Source organism: Lissotriton helveticus, chromosome 6 (genome assembly GCF_964261635.1).
Source record: "Lissotriton helveticus chromosome 6, aLisHel1.1, whole genome shotgun sequence".
NCBI lineage: Eukaryota > Metazoa > Chordata > Amphibia > Caudata > Salamandridae > Lissotriton > Lissotriton helveticus.
The window spans coordinates 1,158,223,560-1,158,249,005 of NC_136067.1; the positions used below are offsets into that span (position 1 = coordinate 1,158,223,560).

At 46.4% G+C, this 25,446-nt stretch overlaps 1 protein-coding gene across 4 annotated transcripts in view; it reads right to left on the minus strand.

Annotated features, from left to right (window-relative positions):
• Positions 1-25,446, minus strand: part of VIT (vitrin) — a 1,808,828-nt gene that overhangs the window by 836,904 nt on the left and 946,478 nt on the right. For all 4 annotated transcript variants that reach the window (XM_078648825.1, XM_078648826.1, XM_078648823.1 and 1 more), the window contains one exon: positions 8,138-8,326. In XM_078648825.1, coding sequence (XP_078504951.1) covers positions 8,138-8,326 — 189 coding nt within the window. The remainder of the gene's footprint in view (positions 1-8,137; positions 8,327-25,446) is intronic.

Consider the following 25,446-nt stretch of genomic DNA (forward strand, 5'->3'; position numbering starts at 1 on the left):
TGTTTTAGATACCGGAGCATCACTTAACTATTAATGCACAGCAGAGTACAAGAAGATGAACCTGAAACCTTAGTTAGAACCAGCCGCAGTGCGTGTCTACATGTGGATGTCCAAAGAACCGCTGCTGTGCTTGGGACAATTTCGTACGACTTTGACCTAAAAAGACAGGACAGTTCATGCACAAATTCATGTAATAGAAGGCCCTGAAGCATCTGACTGCCTCCTCAGCCTTCCAACGGCTGAACGTCTGAAGTTAGTAGAGATTCTATATAGAGTTGACGACTCACCTGATATCATCAGCAAGTTTCCAAAGCTATTTTCTGGTCTAGGAAAACTAGCTCATTTCAAAGTCAGATTACACATTAATGAGCAGGTGGTGCCTGTGGCTCAGCAACAAGCAGTGGATGACGAACTCCAAGACCTGTTGAGAGCGGACATCAAAGAAAGGTCAACAGGGCCTACTCCGTGGGTGTCGCCGGTAGTAGTCATGCCCAAACGAGGACAAGAAAATAGAGTACGCTTGTGTGTGGACATGCGAGCCCCCGACACAGCCATCAAGCAGGAGCGGCATCCAGGACCCCAAATTAGCGATATGATCACTCCCCTTAATGGAGCAACAGTCTTCCTGAAATTGGACCTCAACAAAGGGTACCACCAGCTTAAACTGTACGAGAAGTCTAGATAAATCACCACGTTTACCACACACCAAGGGCTCAATTTTGGAATTTCTTCAGCAGCAAATATCTTTCAGGAGGCAGTACGACACATAATCCAGCACATCCGGAACTCATTAAACTACAGCAATGACATCCTAGTGTTTGGAGAAACCTGTAGGGATCACAACAAAGCACTTGATTGTGTATGCCATGCCCTTCTCAATGCCAACCTCACGCTCAACGAGACAAATGCGAGTTCCACAAATCAACTCTAAAATTCTATGATCACATCTTCTCCGAAGACGGCATGAGGCCCGATCCTAAAAAAGGTCTTGTGCTATCTGATACGCCACAACCCCAAGATGTCAGTGACATTCGCTCTTTCCTGGGCATGGCTAGCTACTGTGCCCGTTACATCAAAGACTACGTGACCATCAGCTATACGCTGCAAGAACTCACAAGACAAGGCCAAAGTTTCCGCTGGTCAGCAAAGTGCGAGCACGCTTTCAACAAAATCAAAACAGCTGTGAGCTCGGCCATCAACATAGCATACTTCAACCCTCGGAGAAAGACAGAGATTACAGTGGACGCTAACCCTGTCGGACTTGGCGCCATTCTAGCTCTGTATGACGGATGAAGGAGAACAATGCCACATATGCCAGCCGCAGCCTTACTGACATGGAGAAAGCCTACTCACAGCCTTAAAAGAATAGATTGGTGATCGTGTGGGCGTGTAAGCATTTCCATCTGTTCGTCTATGGGAATCACTTCACGCTCATCACTGATCACCAGGCCCTAATAACTATTGTCAGAAACTCCCCAGCAAAGATGCCTCCACGGATTGAGCGTTGGGGAATTTGAATTTGAATTTAAAAACATTTATTGAGCGCGCTTTTACCAAGCGGTTTCTTGGCGCTTTTCAGTTGATAACCGGCAATAGCAGCGAGAGGGGGTTAGGCAGCGAAAGCTCGGGAAAACAGAAAGGTTTTGAGGTTTTTACGGAACTCGATGTAAGAGGGTGAGGTGCGGAGATGCATAGGGAGAGAGTTCCAAAAAGTTGGGGAAAGAACCGCGAATTTTGCTCCTCCCGCCTTCTTCTTTTTAAAACGAGGAGTGGTCAGGAGTGCCAAGTGGGTGGAGCGGAGTTCTCTGGCCGGCAGGTAAGGTTTAATGGCTGAGCATATGAACTCTGGGGCGGTGCCCATCCTGGCCTGAAAGGTGAGGCAGCCGAGTTTGAATAAGGCTCGCTCTCTCACAGGTAGCCAGTGTAATGCCTGCAACAGAGGAGTAGCACAATGGAATTTGGGCAGGCCATGGATCAGGCGAGCAGCCTGATTCTGTACTAGTTGCAGACGGTGGATGGCGTAGGCAGGTGCGCCATTGTAGATTATGTTGCCATAATCGAGGCGCGAGAGCACCATTGCCAACACGATGACTTTTAATGCCGGGAGGGAGAAGAAGCGGGAGATCTTCCTGATTGTCCTGAGGGAAAAGAAGCAAGAGGACACAACTGAACTGACGTGGGAATGAACCGAAAGTTGTGAGTTGAGAAAAATCCCAAGGGTTTTAACTTTGGGGACAGGGGGTGGGGGAACACCAAGTGAGGGGGGCCAATAGGAGGGAGACCAGGGGCTGCAACCACCTCCGGTCAGGACCAACTCTGTCTTGTCCGGATTAAGTTTGAGGTGGTTGCAGTTCATCCAGTCCTGAATGAACAGCATGACTGTTTGAACATTCTGGGCGGATGAAGGGGAATTGGAGAGATTAAAAATTAGCTGGAGGTCATCGGCGTAGTTGAACACCGTGACCTCGAGCTGCTGCAACATAAAAATGAGGGGGTAGATGTATAAATTAAACAGAAGCGGGGAAAGTGAAGAGCCCTGGGGAACACCACAGTCCACCCTACGGGAGGCAGCGGCGAAACCAGCAAGGTGGACCGCCTGAGTCCTTCAGCTCAAAAAAGACTCAAGCCATGAGAAGGCTAGGCCCTCTATGCCCACCGCCCTGACGCGAGTGAGGAGTGTGGGATGGTCCACCGTGTCAAAGGCGGCGGACAGATCTAAGAGGATGAGGGCTTGCGAGAGGTTGGTATCAATGCCCTCACGTAGCTCATCCATCACTGAAATCACCACCTTCTCCGTAGAGTGGAGGGGCCTAAAGCCCGCCTGACAAGGGGAGAGGCAACGATTTGCCTCCACGTGAGTGCTCAGGGTCTTGGTAACATGAGTTTCCAAGACCTTTCCCAGGTAAGGTAGAAGAGAAATGGGACGATAGTTAGAGGAGAGTGAGGGATCGGCACCAGCCTTTTTTTAAAGTGGGATGAGGACCGCGGTTTTATGGAGACTAGGAACAATGCCATTACTGAGTGAGTCATTGAGAAGTGTGAGAGGCGGGATGGGACAAGCTAGAAAAAATTCTCTGAGAATGTGAGCAGGGCCAAAGTCCAGGGGGAGCCCGATTTCACCCGTTGGAGCAGTGGGGGGAGTGTGTCCTTGGTCAAGAGGGGAATGCTAGTTAGTTTGGTAACAGTGGGAGGGGGAGAGGGATTGATGAATGTAGGTGATGCGGGAGGGATGTTGGTTTTGATCATTGCGACCTTCTCAACGAAAAATTCGTTGAGTGAGTCGCAAAGAAGTTGGGAGGGGGGAATCGCAGCCATGGCTCTGTCGGATGAAGCCAATTCATGCACTGTTGCAAAGATTTCTCTGGACTGGGACTCCGCTGCCAGTATCCTGTTAGAATAAAACTCTGTTTTGGCATAGAGGATGCCTGTTTTGTAAATCTGGAGTACAGAAAGGTAGGTGGTTTTTAGCGCGGGACAATACACTCTTCTCCATGCACGTTCGGCTCTCCGAGCCGTCAGTTTCTTCACCTTGAGATCTGGGGTGAACCATCGGTTAGCTGCATGGGCCCGCTTGACCGTTATACGTCGCAGGGGAGCGAATTCATTGCCCGTATGGGTCAACCAGTTCTTAATAGTAGTCAGCTGGGCTGGGGCAGCAAAACCTGAAAGGTCGGGACTGGTTTTGGCCAAGGACGAGCAAAGGGAAGGCATGTCGGCTTTGCCCCATTTCCTGATCCAGATGTTTTTAGGGGGCGGGAGTTTGGCCTCCGGGGCTAGGGCAAGGGAGAAAGAAATGAGCAAGTGGTCTGACCAAGGGCAAGGAGAAATGGTGGGGGGTGTAGTGGGGATGTTTAGAGTCCAAATCTGGTCCAACGTGTGACCCTGTATGTGAGTGGGACTATGGATATGAGACGTGAAGTTGAGGCTTATCATCAGATCAGTGAACTCCTTGGAAAGGGAGCTTTCAGCAGGATCGTTTGGCCAGAAATTGAAGTCTCCTAGGACTAACACTGACGAGTTGTTTACCGCCAGTGTGGCCAGGAGATCTTGAAGGCGGGAAATGAAGGAAGGAGTGGAGTGGGGGGGCCGGTAGATAAGAACAGAGGTCAGGGGTATCTGGTAGGCAGTAGAGCGTGTCACCAGGTAATCTATTTCTGGGATGGGGGGAAGGGGAGGATCTGAAGGTGGCGGTCAGTGCGAGCTATAAGGGCCACACCTCCACCCCTCCTGCCCTCCGGGCGGTCCGCTCGGATAGCAGAATATGAGGGGGGCAATGCAGCTAGAACGTTGGGCAGGGAGTCGGCTTTAAACCAGGTCTACGTTAAGAACAGGAGATCCGGTTCATGTGTGTCGATATAATTGAATAGCTCGTACTGGTGATTAATCGCCGACCTAGTGTTCAGGAGTGTGGCCGTGGTATTAAATACCGGGGTGTGGGGAGTGGAGGGGAGGGGGGAACGAGCGGGAGAGTTGCAGGCGATGGGGTTAACTGCGCAATGATCGCGGGTGGTGTACTAGAGGGGGGAGTAAATAAACCAAGGAGAGTCAAATGGTCAGTGACAGAGGCACTGATAGCACCAAGGGTCCAGTATGAGCAAAGCTGAGATGGTGAATATATGAGATGAGAGGTATGGTGGGGTGCCCCTAGCCCCTGCCAGCCGCGGACAGGCGCAGACGGGCTGGACTCTGGCTTGACTCTGGCTTGACTCCGGCGCGCCCGCTGAACGCGTCCGCTGCGCGGAGTCATGGCCGTTTGTTTTTATAGTCTTTCCTCTCGCCCCAAGGGAGGAAGCCCTGCCCAAGATGGCTGCCGCACTAGCTCTGCCCTAACCCCAGGTCAAACAGCCCCAAGATCGGCCGGACCCTCTGAGGGAGGTAGCGCTGGGTGTGGTGAGTAAAGAATAAACAGGATTATTTATTCCAAATTTAAAAGGATGTCTTGACCCAAAATCGGAGGAGACAATCAGCGTCGCGAAAATCCGCGCGCTTAGTGCAGGGAGGGAAAGGACACAAGGGGTAGTGCACTCAAAGTAAAATAATTTTAAAACAGCTTTTGGAAGAAGAGTAAAATTTGCCATCAAGATTATGCATACACCATCATTCACAAACCGGGGAAGGTGGAAAACCCGGCCGACTACATACAGCGACATCCCCAAGCCTTGATGCAGACAAGCGGCTTGCTACCTGAAGAACATCTCCATTGTGTTATTGATCAAGCACAACCATATGCCGTTCCACTGGATGCCATCATAGAAGTCACTACCAAAGATGCCACACTCCAAAATATCATGCAGCGAATCCGCACAGACTCTTGGAGACATTCTGGAGGACCCGAAGAACAATGACGCCATCGACATGCATGAACTCATATCATTCAGACACGCCAAGGATGATCTCACGATCAGCACCAATGGATTACTAGTGAGAGACAGGAAAATTGTCATTCCTCATCAATTGAGACAAGGACCTGTCAACCTAGCACACGAAGGTCACAGAGGTGTAGTGACCCCAAAGAAAGTGTTGCGAGAGCGAGTCTGGTTCGGGTCCCTTGACCAGATGGTAGAAGCCCCACTCCAAGACTGCTCGCAATGTCAACTAGAAGGGCGGGACGAACCACACTCCCTACTGCAAATGTCTGGCCTCCCAGACAGTTTGTGGCAGCAAGTAGCTGTTCTTCGGGCCGCTGAAGTCTGGAAAATACATCATCGTTATCATGGATGAATATTCCTGATTCCCCATTGCACAACAAATATCATCCACAAGAGCAACCAATGTCATACCTGTCATCGACTAAGCGTTTGCGGCGAGGGAAATTCCCACGGTAGTGAAGGCAGACAATGGGCCACCGTTCAACAGGCATGAATTTGCAGAGTTCGCAAGCCACCTGCACTTCAAACACAGAAAGATCACTCCCCGGGGCCCCAGGTCAATGGGATGGTTGAACGATTCATGGCCACCATACAAAAAACAATACAACAAGCTGAACGGACTCAGCGCGACATCCAACCAGCGCTCAATGAAGTACTACGACCGTACAGGACCACGCCACATAGCACCACCAACAGATGCCCGCCACTCTGATGCTCGGAAGAACCCCACGCACCAGCATACCGACTGCAGACATTGCCATGCAGTCCAGATCCCCGACCTCGGCCCATGAGACCCTAATGAATCTTGACAGGACCAAGAAAGCAAAGATGAAAGAGTATGCTGATAACCGTCGACATGCCAGGACATCCAACATCCAAGAAGGAGACTTGTTTTTAGTAAGGCAAGAGCGAAAAACCATATCCCACAGTCGATACTGTGCTCATCCACTACAAGTAACGAGGCGGAAAGGAACTATGATCACAGCTGCCTCTGGAACTAAGAGGACAACAAGAAACGTGTCTCACTTCAAGAAATGCTACCCGACAGTGTACACTTGAGCAGAAAGTCCTAATTGGGACACGGACGAATCAAGCCAAGAGGTGGACGATCAAGAAGAACCCAGAGGTGTGGTGAGTGTAAATGAGGTAGGAGGGGAGCGTCTCTCTCGACGACCACAGAGATTTATCTGGAGACTCACCCGACTCACTGAAGAACTTTAAGGAAGTAAATCTGGGACACTTAAAATAAAAGGGGGGAGATGTTGTATCGCCGTGCCTGACCCGCCTGTGACGTCAGGGTCAGGCATGGCCGGAAGCGGATGGGGAGAGTAGCGCCAGATAGGGTGTTGCTGTAAAGGAATAAAGATGTGCTTGTACCCCAGCTGATGCCCGAGTGGGCTAAAAATGGTATTCCATACAGAAATAGTTGTGGTAGAATGATGTTGAGATTTCAGTCTCTAGTATCAGCATAGAATACAGAAGACCATCTTCAGGACAGATTTTCCGTAAAAGACACAAATTGTTAAATCAAATCAGAAAACGTAAAGCCATAATCAAAAATACAAACCATCAAGAAAATACAGAAATATACCTGTGGACCTGTCCCTTCAAACTGCACGCCAAAAACTAAGGCCACATCAAAAGTCTATTTGAATAAGTCAAACAGCAGCACAATTCAAAGATGCAAAGAGTTGAAACCCTTATAGAAAGGAATTAAACGTACAAAGGCTCACCCTGTAATATAGGAAAAAGCTCACTTTTATCAATCTGTTCAAATTGTAGCTTATACCATCTAAAGGAGCTGTACTGACTCTTAATTGCTGCCAAATGTAAATATGTTAACTGGCTGGGAGAAAAAAAAGCCAATATAACATTAACAGTCAGTAGAGTGCCAATATCAAACTAAATAATCCTGTAACAGATCAACGTTATCTACTTACAGGAAAGCAGCAGTTACTAGGTATTTTTGAACCTCAGAAGCCCCCGGCAGGCAATTATCTGAAGTGCACCCTGAAAAATGGGAGAGCCCATCCTGGTTTATAGAGCATGGCACTTCTGGAGTAAGTGAGGGTCTTAAAATAAAAAACGTAGCAGTTTTTCCCTGTGGGTTCACCATTATTTTCACCACAAGTTGTGCCATAAGTCTACAGTTAATGGTTACAGCAGGCGTTGAGCATTGACAAATAGCTACATGACTTGTGGCAGCATGCTTAGCTTTTACTATGAGAGCAAATTGTGATCATTTTCGTGAGATATCATATTGAATGCCTGTGGTGTGGGTGCATCAGTGTTCATATAATATATAAAAAACATAATTTCGTTGTGATATGGGGTATCATTTTTAGCAGGTTTTAATCCCCCCTCTTTTGCATCATCACCAACACCTGAAACATTGTTTCTCAGATTAATTTCTAAACCATGTGTGTGTGTTAAATAATTAATCAAATGCTAAAATAAAAGACCTCTATACTTGACACTGCAAGCATCCGAGCAGTGCATACCAAAATTCTAGAGGAGTGACGAAATACAACATGATAAAATGATGGCCCTTGAGGGTTGAATGTGTGCTGTGATCACTTCATACTGCATACAAGTGATTACACATTAGCAACCCGCAGCTAAAGCGGATGTACAAACTGTTGTAATGTATACATGGTATGGAGTTTAAAGGTAATTGATAGTTTTCTACTTTTAAATACAAAAATAGTTTATTTGCCATAAAGTACTTTTATCAATTAGAAAGTGATTGTTGCTTTCAAAATACTGACCTATATCTCTTGGCCTAAGGATTGGTGGTAGGGATTTATTGAAAGTGGTAGTAGTTGACTTGGTAGATGTACGACTCCTTGTCATGGTAGGATGTGGCTCTTTGGTAGTGAAAGTTTCTGGGGCGGTGGTGGTAGGTTCTGGCGCTGTTGACGTTGTAGAAGTCTGATATACTTTCAGCAGTGTATCACCTATAAGAACATTTTATAATTGGAATTAGAAAAGCAGTTCATGGATTAGCCAATCAGGAAACTCACAACTTCAAACTTGATATATACTGTTTTATTAAATTATCTGAATAGGTTTCTCACAACTTTTTCTGACGTTTGTTTACTCTTCTGAAGGTACTAGTTATAACTTCACACAATGGAGCCCAAATTTACTAACAATTTGGGCTGGGTTTGTGGTACTTTAGTAACACAAACCAGGAGCAAAATGCTGTGGTGATATTTACTTTGAAAATCAAATCCTGATTTGCGTTAGAAGGTTACTCACAGAAACGCAAAGTGGCACTATGCACTACTTTGCGACAATGGGAGTTCCAAGGGTGGCACCTCGATGGTTCCATGCAATTCCCTGTCTTTTGACACACATCCCTATCTACTAACACTGGTAGACAGGGATTTGACCCCCCCCCCCCCCCCAAAAAAATGTCCGCCTCCTCGAGACAGGATTAACCGCGGAGCAAGTTTTAAAACTCTCCACATTTTTCCAGCTTTGCATGTGTACTGCACTGTCCAGCGCACATACAAAGTGGGAACATTATTACAACATGTTTTTTATATTGGTGGAGTTCCCTTCCAGAAGGCACACACCCTTGCACTACAGTGCAAGCATGTGTAAGTTGGCTCAAGGCAGCCAAATTTACACCAGTGCGGGGGAAGAGAAAAACTGTGCCATATCTTAGTAGATACCGTGCTGTTTATCTCTCTCCCTTTTGGCGCACTGCTGCACAGCAACTTTGGCCCTCATTTATGGGGATTTGGCATTTGGCAGCACAGTAAATCATCTTGCTGCACTCCCCTAAGGCAAAGTGAAAGGGCAGGAATTCACCATATTTATGTAACATGGTGCATTCCTGTCCTTTCTCCCTGCGCTTGCGCGGTTTCGGCTGCCTAGCGCCAATTCAGGCACCGTTGCACAATGGTGCAAGGATGCCTGTGTTGTCAGCAGGATTATTTTTGCACAGGAAGGGGCACCTTCCTGCACAGAAACAATCCTAAGGGGCATTTCCTTCTTTCTATGTGTGCTGCAGAATGCTGCACACATAGAAAGAAGAAATAAAGAAATGTATAATCTTTACACCTCACCTCGAGACGCATAAGGATTTGGTGCTTTTCCAGGTTTTACACGGTCTTGTAAATCTGGGGCAGAGTCAAAATGCATGGTTATTGCGTGTGAAAATCCACTGCACCTCCTTTTGAATGCCTCCCAAGTGCACAGTAAAGCAATGCAGTGCTTTCCATATCTATAAGGTGAGGTGTCACAAAAGGTAGTTCGTAAATAAGCTGCTTTGACCATTATTTATAGGGATTTGGTGTAGGGCAGCGCAGCAAGTCATCTTGCTGTGCTCACCTATGCCAAAGTGAAAGAGCAGGAATGCACCGCATTTATGCATTAAGGTGCTTTTCTGTCCTTTCTCACTGTCCTGGCACCTTTTCTGTTGCCTAGCACCAATGCAGGCACCCTTGCACCATGGTGCATGTGTTGTCGACAGGATAGCTTTTTGTGCAGGAAGGGGCACCTTCCTGCACAGAAACAATCTTAAGAGGTATTTTCCTCTTTTTTGTTATGCCTCATCTCTGGAGGCATAAGGATTCAGCACTTCCCCAAGTTTACATGATCTTGTAAATCTGGGGCAGCGTCAAAATCATCCATGGGTGCTGCATGAGAAAACCCACTGAAATGCCCATGGAAGAACTCCCAAGTGCAGAGTAAGACACCACACTGACTTGCCTTCTCCATACATACGCGCTTTATGCCAAAAGTTGGCAAATCTGCCCCAGATATCAACCATCACTGCGTTGTAAGGACATGATAAAGCGCATACAGCACTCTAATTGTAGGGGTGCATCATACTCATAGTTTACACACACCCACATATGTTTCCAGTATCACCATGTATTATGTCTTTTAAACGCATTTATTCTACATGTTAACCAAGAAATGTAATGTGCATATTACATAGAATTTGCGTGTAATAGAAGACACCATTATCTCTATATGCACCTCTGTAGGAAGACATTATATTCATATTAATGTAAACATGTGTGTTAAAGTTGCCTGCAGTCTAGGCACCGAGCTGCAGGTTGTTTACGGTTTCACTTCCTCAGCTACTGAAGAATTAATTGACTGTATCTTTGTTTGTGCTAGAACAGTATGCTCTCATCCCATCGTAGGTATAAGGAATTTGCCATCATTATTTTTAGTTTCAGGAGATAATTTAAATGTCTTTGAACAGTCTGAGAAGCGAGAGGGGAGGATATCTTCTGTGCCTGGCCTATCTGCACTCCAAGGTCACTAAGAAGCGAAGAAGATTTAATTAAAGAAGTCATGGAAAATCACCACAGTATTGACAAACCGAAATAATTTGTCATGTGATACATTTAGGAGGGGGCTGAGTTTATTCCTTTTGTATTGTTTGCAGGGACAGAAAAAAACAGACTTCAAGATTTTCGGAGGAGAAGGAGCATCTAAAGAGCGAGCTCCATAGCTTTAAGCTATTTGACCCATTTTGACGTGTGTACTTCTAAGGAAGTCTACACGTGCTGACACCTTTGAGAATTAAGATAGGGGAACCAGCCAGAACCATCATTCATGAGAGTAGTGTAGGGAAAGATATTTCATGCTTTCTTTCCTAATGAAAAGGGATTTGGATTCTGCCATCCACCTCCACCTTGGGTTGTGTACTAATCTTGTAGTTTATTATTCTGTGTCTCTTTTGCCAAATCAATTATATGCGTAGATTTGGTTCTGTATTAATTTTCCTGTACTTGTACTCGCTGATTTTGCGGTGTGTATATATCCAATTATTTTTGGCCCTATAATAAAAATCCATATTTGGAATTCAGAGTCTGTGGTCTTTATAGCATGACTACATTGTAAGTATTATTTTGATGTGATTCTTCCCCTGGACAACTTTCAGCAGGCAAATAAAAGACCATCATAGCTGAACTTGGATAGTAAGGCAAGGCCCAATTTTGGCTAAATCATATGGTAGCAGAGGATAGTTGGCCTCTAAAGTGAGGGGATATGAGGGATTTAGAGTAGAAGCGGGGAAAATTCTGGTTCTGGACTTGGTGTAGAAGACGGCGGAGGAACGGCAATCGGCGGAGTATGGCGGATGCTGACCCCGCGTCGGAAGCAGCGGTAGAGTGAGTATGAACTGTGTGGTGTATTAGATTGCAGTGCTGTTTTGTTCGTATGTTGTCTTGCAAAGTGATAATGCATGGTGATTGATTGTGGGTTAATCGGTTTACTGGTCTGGACACGTGCAGATCAGGAAGTTTGGTGAGTGGATTCAAGAGAAGTCCAAGATCCCGGGATAGTTTGTATGTTCAATTGTCAGGTCAAATTGTGGGTGTCGTGAAGCGCTATCGACTATCCACTAGTTGTAGGGAACCTTGTGTGAATGAAAAGTAACGTTGATGTGGAAAGCCTCAGGTACCGGGGGTGGACTACAGCGACTTACAGCGACTGGGTGACCAACGCAGGAAGTGGGTCACAGCTGATGTTCTTATGAGAGTGTTCTATCGATCTTTCAGAGGACGGACAATTACTTGTTCATGTTACTGTTAGTTATTGTGGCTATAGTAGGAAGCAGATACTAGGTTAATAACTTTGGTTATACAGTTACTTGTGTGTGAATTCTTTGAGCGAGAATGTGCGAAGAGAAATTGTAAAGGAGGGTGAGCAGCTGCAAGGAGGGAGTTGTGACGTCAGAACGAGCCGCACTGGGATAGGTCGGTTGGTGTAGCGCCGAGCTGGGATTGGTTGAAGTCTGTCCATAGTGGTAACATTGAATTCTGTATTGCAATAAGCCGTTTTTACAATGAGATGTTTTAAAGTGTTGCCCGATATGTGTAGAGGTGACACAGGAGTGGTAACTCAGGTGGGAGAGGAAGCTCCACCACAGGATACTCCAGCACATTATATGGCAACAAATATAGGACTCTATACCATAGTGTGGTTGCAAAATTGGCATAAAATTACAGAAAAGGAGGGAGAATTGGCTTTTACTCATTATGGGTCATTTCGGATGGAGGTAGTGTACCAGCTCAGGGGAGTGATGAATGCTCTAAAGCCTCTGCCTAGACCAACACAATTTGAAGCTTTAGATGCATGGATGAAAGCGGCAATGGTAAAGAAAAGAGAAGCTACCCAGGGAAGGATAAGAAGGTCAAGAAAGGCATATCAGGATGCTTGGTGGGACGCACAGTTGAAGAGGTACAGAGTAGACACCATTGATACAGATGATCGCTTTCTAGAGAGATTGTCAGCAGATTGTCCTCCACCTAGTGATTCCAGGTCAGAGCAAGAAGGAATGCAACAACCTCGTGAAGCGTCAGGGGTAGATCGAACAGGCTCAGAAGAGCAGACGGCAGGAGTGCGAGGGAGAGTGGCAGTAGGAATCAGAATTCCAGGAGTTTCCGGAGGGCCAGGATATGTAGTACAATGGAAGTGCACATGCTAGACAGTTGCCAGACTCTCTAACTGTACCAATTAAGTTGGACCTGTGGTTTCGAATTATAACCCAAATGAGAGGGCAGGTGAAATTCAACAACAACAGACCAGAGAAAGGGAGGAAACTATGACTGGGGGTAGTCTTACCATGAGTGAGACAGGTATGGTTCAGGGCCCAGTGGAAGTTAGTACTCCATTACCAGCTACTGCTGATCTGTCAAGGCTGGACAGTGGGTCAGAACGAAGAAAGACAGGAACTTTGGCCAATTCAAGGTCAGACATCAGAATGTGGGTTCAACCAGTGAGGGAATCGATGCTACAGAGAGAAGAGCGGCATATGAGACAGGAAGCCCCCTAGAGTAACGTTCCCTCTACAAGGGTTATGTGAGGGTAGCCAATGGAGAAGTCGAAGTTGTGAGAGAGAAAGTCGTCCAGTTGTGAGAATGAAGGAAGGTGCAAATCCACGAAGGGCACAAAGTTGTGGCAGGAAATACTTTGGAAGTGAACAGAGTCAGAGAATGATACAAGTAGCGATAAAGGCACCATTGTTAGATGTGGTCAGGCTGAAGGTGGAAATAGATGAAGTGATAGAAGGGAATCTGCCATTAGAAAGGATTGAAACATATGATCCCAGTGAACTGTTATTCGTAGCCAAGGATCTCAATTCAATTCAATTCAAAAATCTTTATTCGAATTTCAGAAATTCATAAAAGCAAATCTCATTATTACAAAAGTGTCCTAAAATCCTTATTAAAACTTTACAGATAGGCATTCCAAATTAGACAACCGATGATTGTAAGAATTAATATAGAGCAGAAATTCAAGAATTGTCCATCATTTTATAGGCTTGAGTAACAAGTCTCAAGAAAGTGCTGGTGCGAAAAACTATTTCTTCAGTGTCCAGGGAGAGCAACATCTGGTAAGAGTCTCCCAAAGAGAAGGGTCTGTGTTTTCTTAAAAACGGAGCTAAAAACCATTTTACATATTTTAAATAATATTTACAAAAAAGAGGAAATGCAAATCATTTTGCGCGCTCACTCCATCACAGGGGCATGGTATATAATCTGGGTTTGACCAATATCCCAGGAGAAAACGTAGTAGGCATCTTACAGTTCCCGCCCTTAAGCGAAACAAGAGGAATCTTTCCCAGTTAGCCATTGGCAAAGTGAGGTATAATGGTAAGGGATACCTGTACAGATCTTTACCCATATAGGCCGGGACGTAGAGTTCTTAGATTCCTTATTAGTCCTATCTAAGTTATAAAGTGCGTATAGTTCTTTTTTTAAAATCATTCTTATGTGATGGCTCAACGCTTGTTGGTTCTAAAAAGAAGTAGCCTTTAACCACACTGCATAAACTCTTATAAACTCCTGAGAGCCAGGGAATATCCATTCCTTTCTCGCACTTAAGGCAGTCACTTATGATTTCTTGCGTCAGAGTGGCTGATTTGTGCCTCCAAACTGAAAGCCAGAATAATGTTGGTCTTGTCCTAATGAAATAACAAACAAAATGCAAGTTTAGTTCCATATGGCAAATGTACCTAGAAATAGAAATCGGTACACCCAAAAGTTTCCTACAAAAACGATTTTCTTCTTGTTGGATGCATCGATTTCTCGCCAGACCCCATATCTCAGCCCCGTATGTGCCCACTGGAACGCATTGCAATTAAAAAAAATTAAAATAACTTTAATAGCACCTGTCTTCCTCGGACGTGGGAGACTAAGAATTAAATTGATGGCCTTTCAGAACATGCTCGTGGAGTGGGCCATGTGCCCAGTCCATGAGCCGTTCGCAGCAAAGACCATCCCTAAATATGGGAAAGTACAGATAGAAATTAGTCTATCAGTCCCCACTAAGATAGAATTGAGCTGGTGTTTCCCTGGCCCGCATGAGATAATAAAATGATTTTTTTAAAGTTCACGCATAAATCCAGGCCGTCCATATACTGTACAAAAGTTTTAACCAAAATGCGCAGAGAGTTTGGAGTGCGGCCCATAAGGACCACATCATCTGCGTAAAGAAGTACCGGTAATAGTTTCCCATTCATTTTCGGGACGTCTGGAGTCGATTGTTTTAGGGAATTGCTCAGCCCATTAATATAAATGCTAAAACGCACCCCTGTCTAACCCCTCTTGCCACCCTGATGGTACCAGAGACCTCCCCCCATACCAATCCTGACTTGTGCTTTAAGATCCGTGTGTAAAAATGCCAGGAAATGTACCAAAGATTCATCTAATCTATAATCCAACAGAATAGACCAAAGTTTAGACCTATTAACTAAATCAAATGCGGACGATAAGTCCATGAATGCTAAGTAAACTGGGGACGATCGGGCGATATTATATTTAGCGATAACCAAATTAAGATTCAAACATTGTTCTACCGTGCCAACCTTACTTCTAAAACCCAGTTGGCATGGGTCCAACATTCCACTTTCCTCCGTCCATTCCAGAACCCTGTTATATATTACTTGGCCCAAGATCTTCAGTGTATTATCGAGCAGCGAGATTGGTCTATAGTTAATTGGGTCAGATCTGTCCCCCTTTTTATATATTGGGACAATAATACTCGTTGTCCAAGTGTCCGGCATAGGGGCTAAAGGTAGACTATTGAAAACATTCAACAGAATCGGGGCCAGAATTCCGGTTTCCACTTTATTATGTCTATGGATAACCCATCAGGGCCCGGGACCTTGTTGCCAAGGCTCTGTGCGATTGCCACTTCTACCTCCAACAGCGTAATCTGTAGGCAGCAAAGATGTCCCTGCACATAGTGGTCTGTGCCTTGTGTTGGTGCGGCATATATTCTAGAGAAGTGATTCTCCCATGAGTCACTGGAGATGGTACAGCTGACTGGTGTCAATTGTTGGCCCATATTGCGCAGGTCCCTAACTGCGGACCAGAATGAATTACAATTCTTTCCCACAGCTGAATCAAATAGTACCTCCCAGTGCTCCCCAGTAGAGTATCCTTCCGTTCTCTGATTGTTATTTTATACATCTTCCTTGCTGTCCTTACGTCCATAGGGCACTTAGGTTTGGAGGTTAGAGCCTTACGTAAGTTCTTATTTGCTTCTGAGCATTTATGTTCAAACCATCTAGGTTCTTTGTCAACCTTATGCAGTGGCACTGACAGGAGGGATCTAATTACAGAGCATAGTTTGGTAAAATCCTCAATTGTGCTCAAACAGTTACCTTTAGTTGACAAACGTGAAGTAATTAAATACTGGTATTCTTCTATCACAGTCTCAACTATTCTACTGCTATCTACTCCCCTCCATTTCAACCTTAGGTTATCTGTTGAGGGAATAACATCCCTCGCCCCATGAAGGATGGTATACATGGGGCGGGATGCTAATCTTAATACCACTATCAGCGGGTTGTGGTCCCCAAAGCCCATTACATGGACCTCAGCCGTTATTAAACGGTCTGCAAGGCATGGAGGCAAGAAGATATAATCAATCAATCAATCAATCAATACATTTATAGAGCGCACTACTCACCCATGAGGGGGGTGTCGCTACTGCTCGAATAGCCAGGTCTTGAGGTGTTTTCTGAAGGTGAGATGGTCCTGGGTCAGTCGTAGGTGCTCGGGGAGGGAGTTCCATGTTTTGGCTGCCAGGTAGGAGAAGGATCTTTCTCCGGTGGAGGTTCTGCGAATTCATGGGACGGCGGCGAGGGCGAGGCTGGCGGAGCGGAGCTGGCGTGTGGGGATGTAGAACGAGAGGCGGTTGTTGAGGTATTCAGGGCCCTTGTTGTGTAGCGCTTTGTGTGCGTGAGTGAGGAGTCTGAACGTGATCCTCTTGCAGACGGGGAGCCAGTGCAGGTTTCTCAGGTGGGCGGATATGTGGCTGTGGCCTGGTATGTCGAGGATGAGTCGTGCGGAGGCGTTCTGTATGCGATGAAGTCGTGTCTGAAGTTTGGCTGTGGTTCCTGCGTATAGGGCGTTTCCGTAGTCCAGTCGGCTGGTGACGAGGGCCTGGGTGACGGTTTTTCTGAGCATGCGCAGGATGTTGAAGCAAGATGACGAGACGGCGTTGACTTGATTGGTCATCATGAGGGAGGAGTCCAGGATGAATCCCAGGTTGCGTGCGTGGTCCGTGGGTGTTGGCGCGGAGCCCAGTGCTGTGGGCCACCAGGAGTCGTCCCAGGCGGATGGGGATTGTCCCAGGATGAGGACCTCCGTTTTATCTGAGTTCAGCTTCAGGCGACTGAGCTTCATCCATTCTGCGACGTCTTTCATTCCTTCCTGGAGGTTGGTTTTGGCGGTGTCTGGGTCTTTGGTGAGGGAGAGTATCAGTTGGGTGTCGTCGGCGTAGGAGATGATGTTGATGTTGTGTTTGCGTGCGATGGCGGCGAGGGGGCTCATGTAGATATTGAAGAGGGTAGGGCTGAGCGAGGAGCCTTGGAGTACTCAGCAGATGATCTCGGTGGCCGCTGAGCGGAAGGGAGGGAAGCGGACTCTCTGGGTTCTGAGGTGATCCAGTCCAGGGCCTTTCCTTGGATCCCAGTGTTGAGGAGGCAGGTTCTCAGGATGCGGTGGCATACGGTGTCAAAGGCTGCCGAGAGGTCTAGGAGGATGAGGGCGGTTGTTTCTCCGGTGTCCATAAGGGTACTGATGTCATCGGTGGCTGCGATGAGGGCGGTCTCAGTGCTGTGGTTGGCTCAAAATCCAGACTGGGATGGGTCGAGCGAGTTATTTGCCTCGAGGTAAGCCGTCAGCTGTTTATTGACGGTCTTCTCGATGACTTTAGCCGGGAAGGGAAGGAGAGAGATGGGGCGGAAGTTCTTGAGGTCTTTGGGGTCCGCTGTGGGTTTTTTCAGAAGGGCGTTGATTTCTGCGTGCTTCCAGCTCTCAGGGAAGGTGGCTGACGTGAGGGAGTTGTTTATGACGTTCCGGAGGTGGGGTGTGATGATGATGTCGGCTTTGTTGAAGATATGATGGGGGCAAGGGTCAGAGGGGGAGACAGAATGGATGGTGTTCATGACGTGGGTGGTGTCTTCCGTGCTGATGGGGGTCCAGGTGCTGAGGGTGGTGGTGGGGGTCGATGCTTCGGTGGCTGGAGGTGGAGTCTGGGGTCCGAAGTTGTCGTGTATATCTGCGATCTTGCGGTGGATGAATGTGGCGAGGGAGTTGCAGAGGTCTTGCGATGGGGTGATGTTGTTGTTGCTGGCGCTGGGGTTGGAGAGCTCTTTGACGATGCTGAAGAGTTCCTTGCTGTTGTGGGTGTTGTTGTCTAGCCGCTCTTTGAACGATGCCCTTTTGGTGGTGCGGATCAGCTGGTGGTGTTCACGGGTGGCGTTCTTGAGGGCTGTCAGGTTTTCTGTTGTCCGTTTGTGGCGCCAGGTTTTTTCCAGGGTTCGGCAGGATTTGTTTGAGTCTTTGAGGGCGTCTGTGAACCATGAGGTTTTCCTGTTGCCGGTCTTGCCTGGGGGGTTCTTCAGTGGAGCGAGGTCGTTGGCGCAGTTGGTGATCCACTGTGCGAGGTTGTGGGCTGCGTCGTTGGTGTCAGCGGTGTCGGCTGGTGGGTTCTGGCTTAGTGACGAGAGGAGCTGGCCTGTGGTGATTTTGCTCCAGCATCTATGGGGAATTTGTTGTGTGCGGTGGTGTGATGTATTCTTTTTGAAGGTGAAGTGGATGCATCTGTGGTCGGTTCAGTGTAGTCCGGTGGAGTGGCTGAAGGAGACGTGGTTGCTGGCGGAGAAGATGGGGTCGAGCGTGTGGCCAGCGAGGGTGGGGGGGGTTTTCACCAGTTGTTTGAGTCCGAGGTTGGCGAGGTTGTCGAGCAGGGTGGTGTTGCTGTCGTTGTTTTTCTCCAGGTGGAAGTTCAGGTCCCCTAGGAGGATGTATTCTGGTGAGGCCAGGGCTGATGAAGTCGGCGATGGTTTCGCTGAATTGTGTGCGCGGGCAATAGTTGAAAAACAGTCCCTACCTCTAAAAGTTGGTGCCTGCTGATTTCTAGGAGTTTGAACCAAATCCATTATATTACTGAGGATCTGTTCACTAATAAAAATATCTAATTCTATGCCCCTTCGCACTGCTGGCTCTGCATGAGATTGGTCCATATCCTGATGTGCCATTGGGACTTTAGCATTAAAGTCCCCCCCTAAAAGGATCCCAATACAATCATCTGCTCCTTGGTGTTTATCTAAATCTGATATGATTTTAAAAAGCTCAATAAAATTCCTATTTGGAACAGAATAAAAGTCATTATTATAAAAAGTAATTAGGTAGAAGGGGACCCGTTTTTTGTATTCCAATATTTGTATATTGGGACTATTAGTTGGTATCACCCTAATACTCCCTCCAGAAGCTATCCTGATCCTACTGAATAGGCCTCCAGATGCACGCCCAAATTCTGGTTTAGGTGCTGTCAATCTGAAGCAATGGTACCCCTCTATGTGTAAATCGTATGAGGCCCATGTCTCCTGCAACATTATAATGTCTTTACCAGACAGTATATGCATCCAGTCTGTATCCGCTAATCTTTATTCGAGGCCCTCAACATTCCAACTCAGAATATTGAGATCAAAATTATTTTTTGTTCTTTTTGGATTGTGTAAGCTCTTCGGTGTTTTAGCATTAGTAGGTGATACTAGTCCCAAGGCACCCTCTACCTGTGGGTGATGAGCAGCTAAAATTGCTGGGTGTATAAGTGTAAGTTCCTGTGCTTTTTTCTCCTTCACTGAAATTGTTGGTCGATAAACTAAACTCTCCCCTATTAAATTACCCTCATGACCATTAGCACTAACCAACCTATCTGATTGTCAATCTTGTGTATCTAAATTAGAAAAGGCCTGTTCAAAACGGTTGTAGGTCGGAACGTTATATTCATACCTCTCCTGGATTTGGGAGATAATTGGGTTATTACATCTATATATAGGTAGGGTCTGGGGGTTGCGATAGAAAAAACCGGTTCCCCCCCCTATCGAGACTGTGAATACTCTTGATTCATATCTTGTCCAAGTGGTAAGCAGTATTAACAACAAGCGAAGGCAATCCTTGGGCCTAAGCCAATCACCGGTGTTGCTTGCAGAAAGTCCATCTACAAGTACTGTAAGCACAGCCATGTCCGATTCCCTGACAGGAAATGCACAGCCTAACCTAGCGGATTCTGACTCTAATTCTTTAGCCAACCACATGGAGGCCACCGAAGACTCTGATCCTGTCATGGATAGAGCAGATCTCATCGATCTATCTGACAATGCCTTCACCGAGACAAGCATCCAGATAGAAGTCATAGACGAGGACCTTCAGCCCCAGTCTCCACCTATTCGTGCTGTTAGAGCATGTAGGAAACCAGCTGCAAAACGAGGGGGGAAACAACTGGGAAGTAAGAAGCCTGCCACCCCTCCTTCTAGACGGATGGGCAAACATGCAGATTCCGAGGCTGATCTTGGGTCCAAGCGCATTATTGATGATGACCTCTTCAATAGGATCCAAGACATGATAGATATTAAAATTAAGACCATTATTAAACCTCTGATCGGGAAAGTGGACAAACTAACTGCCGAAGTCAGGAAGTTGGGTGGGGTTCATAGTAACTTGACCAAGGAGCTAGAGAATTTATCTTCCCTCGTCGCAGATTTAATATCCACGGATGAGGAAGCCCCTTCTACCGATAGTAACGCACAGCCCACTCAACAAGGGTTGTTACCCCCACCCTCACCACTAACTTTAACTGTCCCGGATCAGAACGTCGTAACTGGGGACCCTCATACCATCTCCACTGATGCAGCAGTGGTAAGTCACCAAGAGGACAGCCCAGTTCAATTTATCGTGGAAGCCTCACCGGTAGTCTTGGTGCTGGCTAATGTTCCAGTTCTGCCAAAAGATAAAATAGAGTCTAATCAGGGTCTCAAAGATAAAGCCTTACACTGGCTTTCAAATAATATGTACATGGCTCAAGAAGGGTTTGATAAATTGGCAGGAGACATAGTTTCGACTAGGAGGGTATCCTGGATCGGCAGCAAGCCGAAAAAGTTCCAAGGCGATTGTGTTATTTTAAATTTTACTAACGCCGAGGTCCTTCCTGAAATCTTGAACAATGTTTTCCCACCTCAGCGGCGCAATGGCTCTATAGTCCCATTAACTCTCAGATTTTTCTATAACGAGTCTCAACCCGCTACCTTACCTAATACTAATAGGCATAATAAGTATAGGAATAACAGTAGCTGGGGAGGGGCCATGGGCTCGCGATACGCAAATGACCGGTTCCTGCCTGTAGTACAGCGAGAGTCAGGAAGACCCATTTATTCGTATGAGCAAAACATTCAGCCGGTTCACCCGCAGGTGATAGGAACAAACGGGTGGGGGCATGGCGCACCGGGGTATGATCACAGTGTACGGGGCATCAGGCCAACACGGTGGCAGAGAATGGACCCGTCTCTGGTCCACCCAATCACCCCACACCCCCTGTGGAATTTAGCTCACACCGGTCAAGTTCAGTTAGCTACCCCATCTGCTTGGGGCTTCACTACAGGTAATAGGTTTGGTCCCCTATCTGACCTTAATACCTGCGATTGACTTGAACCAGGAATTGACCAAAATAATGTGGGTTTGATCAATTTAAATTCGTGCAGCGATGGCTTTAGCACCGATGATCCCCCTAGTTTTCCAATGCCTAATGTAGCCACTGAGCCCCAACCATCTTCTTCCCCAGGTCAGCAAACAATCTCATCTGGGATTGAGGCTGGCCCTAATAAGGGTTTGATTAGAGAGGTGATACAGCGTTGCTGTCACGCGAATACTACCGAGGCTCCAATAGCTCAAGTTACAGCGGAAGGAGACTCAGAGAGTGGTAGCAAGCCAAGGACTATTATGGAGTCATGTAAGATTATAAGCTGGAACGTGGCAGGTTTAAACACCAAACGCCAGGACCCTGTATGGTGGAGCTTCATCTCAAAGCACCACATCATTGCGCTGCAAGAAACTTGGGACACATCTAGTAATATCTGGTGGGACGGGTATACTAGCTTCATAAGACCTGCTGTCCCTAGTAGAATGGGTAGGGCCAAAGGCGGTTTGGCGCTTTTATTCGCCTTGGACTTAAAAGGAAGTTATAGGCAGGTTAGGTCCGAATCTGATAATATATTGATTGTCGAAAGGGTCATCAACAAAACTAGTAGGACCTTATATGTTAATTTCTATAACTCTGGGAACAGCGTCTATGACGGTTGTAATATCGCCAGTTTGGATAGTATTTTAAATTCAGTCTTACAGAATATCTCATTTGCATCTGAGTCAATTTTACTAGGTGATTTTAATATACATTCATGCAATTTAGCCTGTAAGGGAAGAGGAGTCAGTGAAGATGACGATGCTGCTCCAGTAGTGCCTCACTTCGAACATTCAGCAGAGGGTCAGGAGCTTGAAGACCTACTTGCTAACTACAACCTTTATGAACCCAATTTCGGTCTGAGAACGCCAACTTTCATTGGCGGCCACCATGGGTCTGTGATAGATTATATCTTTGTTTCTCTTGGCATCTTAACTCTGACCACCGCTTATAGTACGGTAGCAACCCACTTCAGTGATCACAATCCAGTACTACTTGAAGTGGCGTGGGGCAGCCAGATGGGAGCATCACCATCAATTGTAAAATCAGCCCATTCCTTGAGGTCCACAGATCAAGATAGAAGAGTAAAATGGGCGAACGTGATCCCGGAAAACTTCTACAAAAAATGCTTCCCTAAGATCAAAACCCAGGTTGAGCTTTGTCAGAACCCTGACACCCAAGGGAGCCTCATGGTATCAGCCTATGAGGAACTATGTGTTCAGGTTTCCAACGAACTTTTAGCTAAACCCCTTCAGGGAGCTCAGGGACACAAGCGATGGTTTGATTCTGCATGTTCGAAGGCCCACAGAGATTTGCTGGTGGCTCTAAAAATTGTTCCGAGAGTAAAAGAGGAAATTGCGAGGCTAAGGAAAATTTATAAGACTGCCGTAAAGAGCCGCAAAGAATCCATTAAACGTGAAACATGGGATGACCTTCTCTCGCGGCGGTGCTGAAGGACAGCAGGAGATTCTGGGAAATCATCAAGCAGCCCCTTTTCTCGGAGGATAGCAATTTACCAATGGATTGTGTGATTACTGAGGAAAAATGGTTGTCTTTCTTCAAAAATGTATATGGGGGTGACGTAGTTGATGAGGACATTTACAGGGGCTTATTGCCTAGTGGGACTGTACATCCTATTGTCTTTAATCCCCAAGAAGTAGAAAAGGCACTTGCGGAAACCACCAAACACAAGGCACCTGGCCCTGACGGAGTTCCGGCCGACTTTTTTATGTTTTCACCTAAAATGTGGTCGAGGGTGTTGTCCAACGTGTTTAATGCAGTTATTGGCAATTCAGCGCCTGCATCTTGGGCTATATCCACCATCGTCCCCATTTACAAAAATAAAGGTCAGCGGGACGACCCAGCATTCTACAGGCCTATATCCCTTTTGGACTCAACCGTAAAAATTCTGGGGAGAGTCCTTTTATCCAGGTTGAGGGAGAATGTTGAGGGGTGTGGTGGGCTGTGCGAACTGCAATATGGCTTTAGAGAGAGTAAAGGTACGATCGAGCAATGTATTAATTTGTATCTACTCATCTCTAAGTACACGTTGGCTAAGGAGGGTTCAGTGTATCTGGCATTTATGGACCTTTCCTCGGCCTTCGACCTCGTTAATAGGTCCAAACTATGGTCGACTCTGCTGGATTTGGGAATCGATGAAGCCCTGGTTATGTTTATGGCCACACTGCACCAGGAGCTTTTTGCAGCCGTTCGAGTGTCTAACAATGGCAGGCGTACCCCTTTATTTAAATCCCTGAAAGGGGTACGGCAAGGTTGCATTTTGGCCCCCACGCTTTTTACCATCTACATTAATGCCCTGGGGGCGCACCTGCGAGGCCTGGGCACGGACGTCCCACGTGCAGGGGATGCCCATATTCCGGCACTCCTGTACGCGGACGACGCCGTGTTGATCGCCGCACGGGTGTTGGCCTGCAGGTTCTTCTTAATTCCTTTGGTTCCTTTATGGAAAACCTGGACCTTAAGGTCAACGCGTCCAAATCCCACACAATGGTTATGGGCCGAGAGTGCATGAAGAGAAGACATAAATCATTCTTTTGTAGTGGGATCCCTGTTTCCGAGGTAACCACATTTCCTTATCTGGGAGTGCTGTTTGATCAAAAAGGCACCTGGGGTCCACAGATAAGCGCAAAGAGGCTGGCAGTTACTAGATCTGCTTCTGCACTCTTGGGTTTTGCTGGCAAGCTGGGTGCCAGGCCCATGGAAGCGATGTTGAAGATATATAAGAGTAAACCTGTTGCCATTGCCTCATATGGATCTCCTCTGTGGGGGTATGTAAACCTTGACCCCATTCAGAGAGCAGAAAACAGATTCATAAGATCTCTCCTTTCTGTGCCCCAGTCAACCCCAACCTATTCCATCCACAAGGAGGTGGGCTTGCCATATCTGTCGGATTTATTAAGCGTAGCACCCTTGATCTTGTGGTTGAAAATGTGGTTAAACGCCGAACTTCCACTGAATCACAAAATTTTGAGGGACGTCCAATCATTGGATAACTATAGTAAAATCCCATGGCTGGCCTACCTAAGTAAATCTTTTAAAGAATTGGGTCGCCCAGAACTTTTCCGCTGTCCAGAGAAAATTAGGGCTCTGGATATAGCTTATATAAAAAAGGCCTTCAAAGAAAGGAAGGAAGCATGCCGCGAGGTAGTTGAGCTGCAGAAACCAGCAGTTAGGGCTCACTATCTATTGGTTAGCGATCCTTATTTGGCACCTTATCTCCGCTTTGTAACAATCCCTTACCATAGGTTATTATTACGAAACTTAGGTTTAATCTTATTCATTTTCACTTAGGCTCTTTTAAGGGATGGCAGAAGCCAGAATTAGCCGCCCCCTGCAGTTGCGACCATTTCTCTGTGCAGGACACAATGCATTTTGTCATGTTTTGTAGTTTATACCATGAGCAGAGGAAAAAATATTTGCTCCCCATACTTAAAGAAGCAGGGTTCACACAGGTGCGCCCCGCGCTGCTCTATTTACAGCTTATGACAAACCCACGCACAGCGTTTAGTCTTGCAAATTTTTTAGTCGCCGCTGCGAGGGCGAAAGCTGTTGGCCAATCTCCGCCCTAAAAGATTATTTATCGTAATGAGATTATGTGTATCGTCTTATATATAAATGTATCTTTTTAAATTGTGTAAATAGTATTTATAATGTACATCGAGTATGATGCTTTTTAGATGTTAGGAAATTTAATTATGCTTTTTATGTCATGTTTTATTGCTTTTACTTCTTTGTATGACTTTGAATAAGTCGAATAAAGATATTCTGACTGACTGACTGACTGATAGAAAAAACCCAGGGGTAAAAGGTGGATCCCCTCCCTACCCATTTGTGTTGTCCCTGCTCTTTCAAAGATTGTTCTGACTAAATCAGAAGACCCAAAATTCAAAACTATGCAGTCGCCCCTGCTGCTTTTATTCGATTTCCCTATCCAGGCGACCCTGCGGATCATTCTAAACTCATGAAACAAGTGCCTACCTAATCCAGTTTTAATATCTAATAGGTGGAGTGCCCTATTTTTTAAGGCGGTCCAATGTTCCTCAGAGTTGGG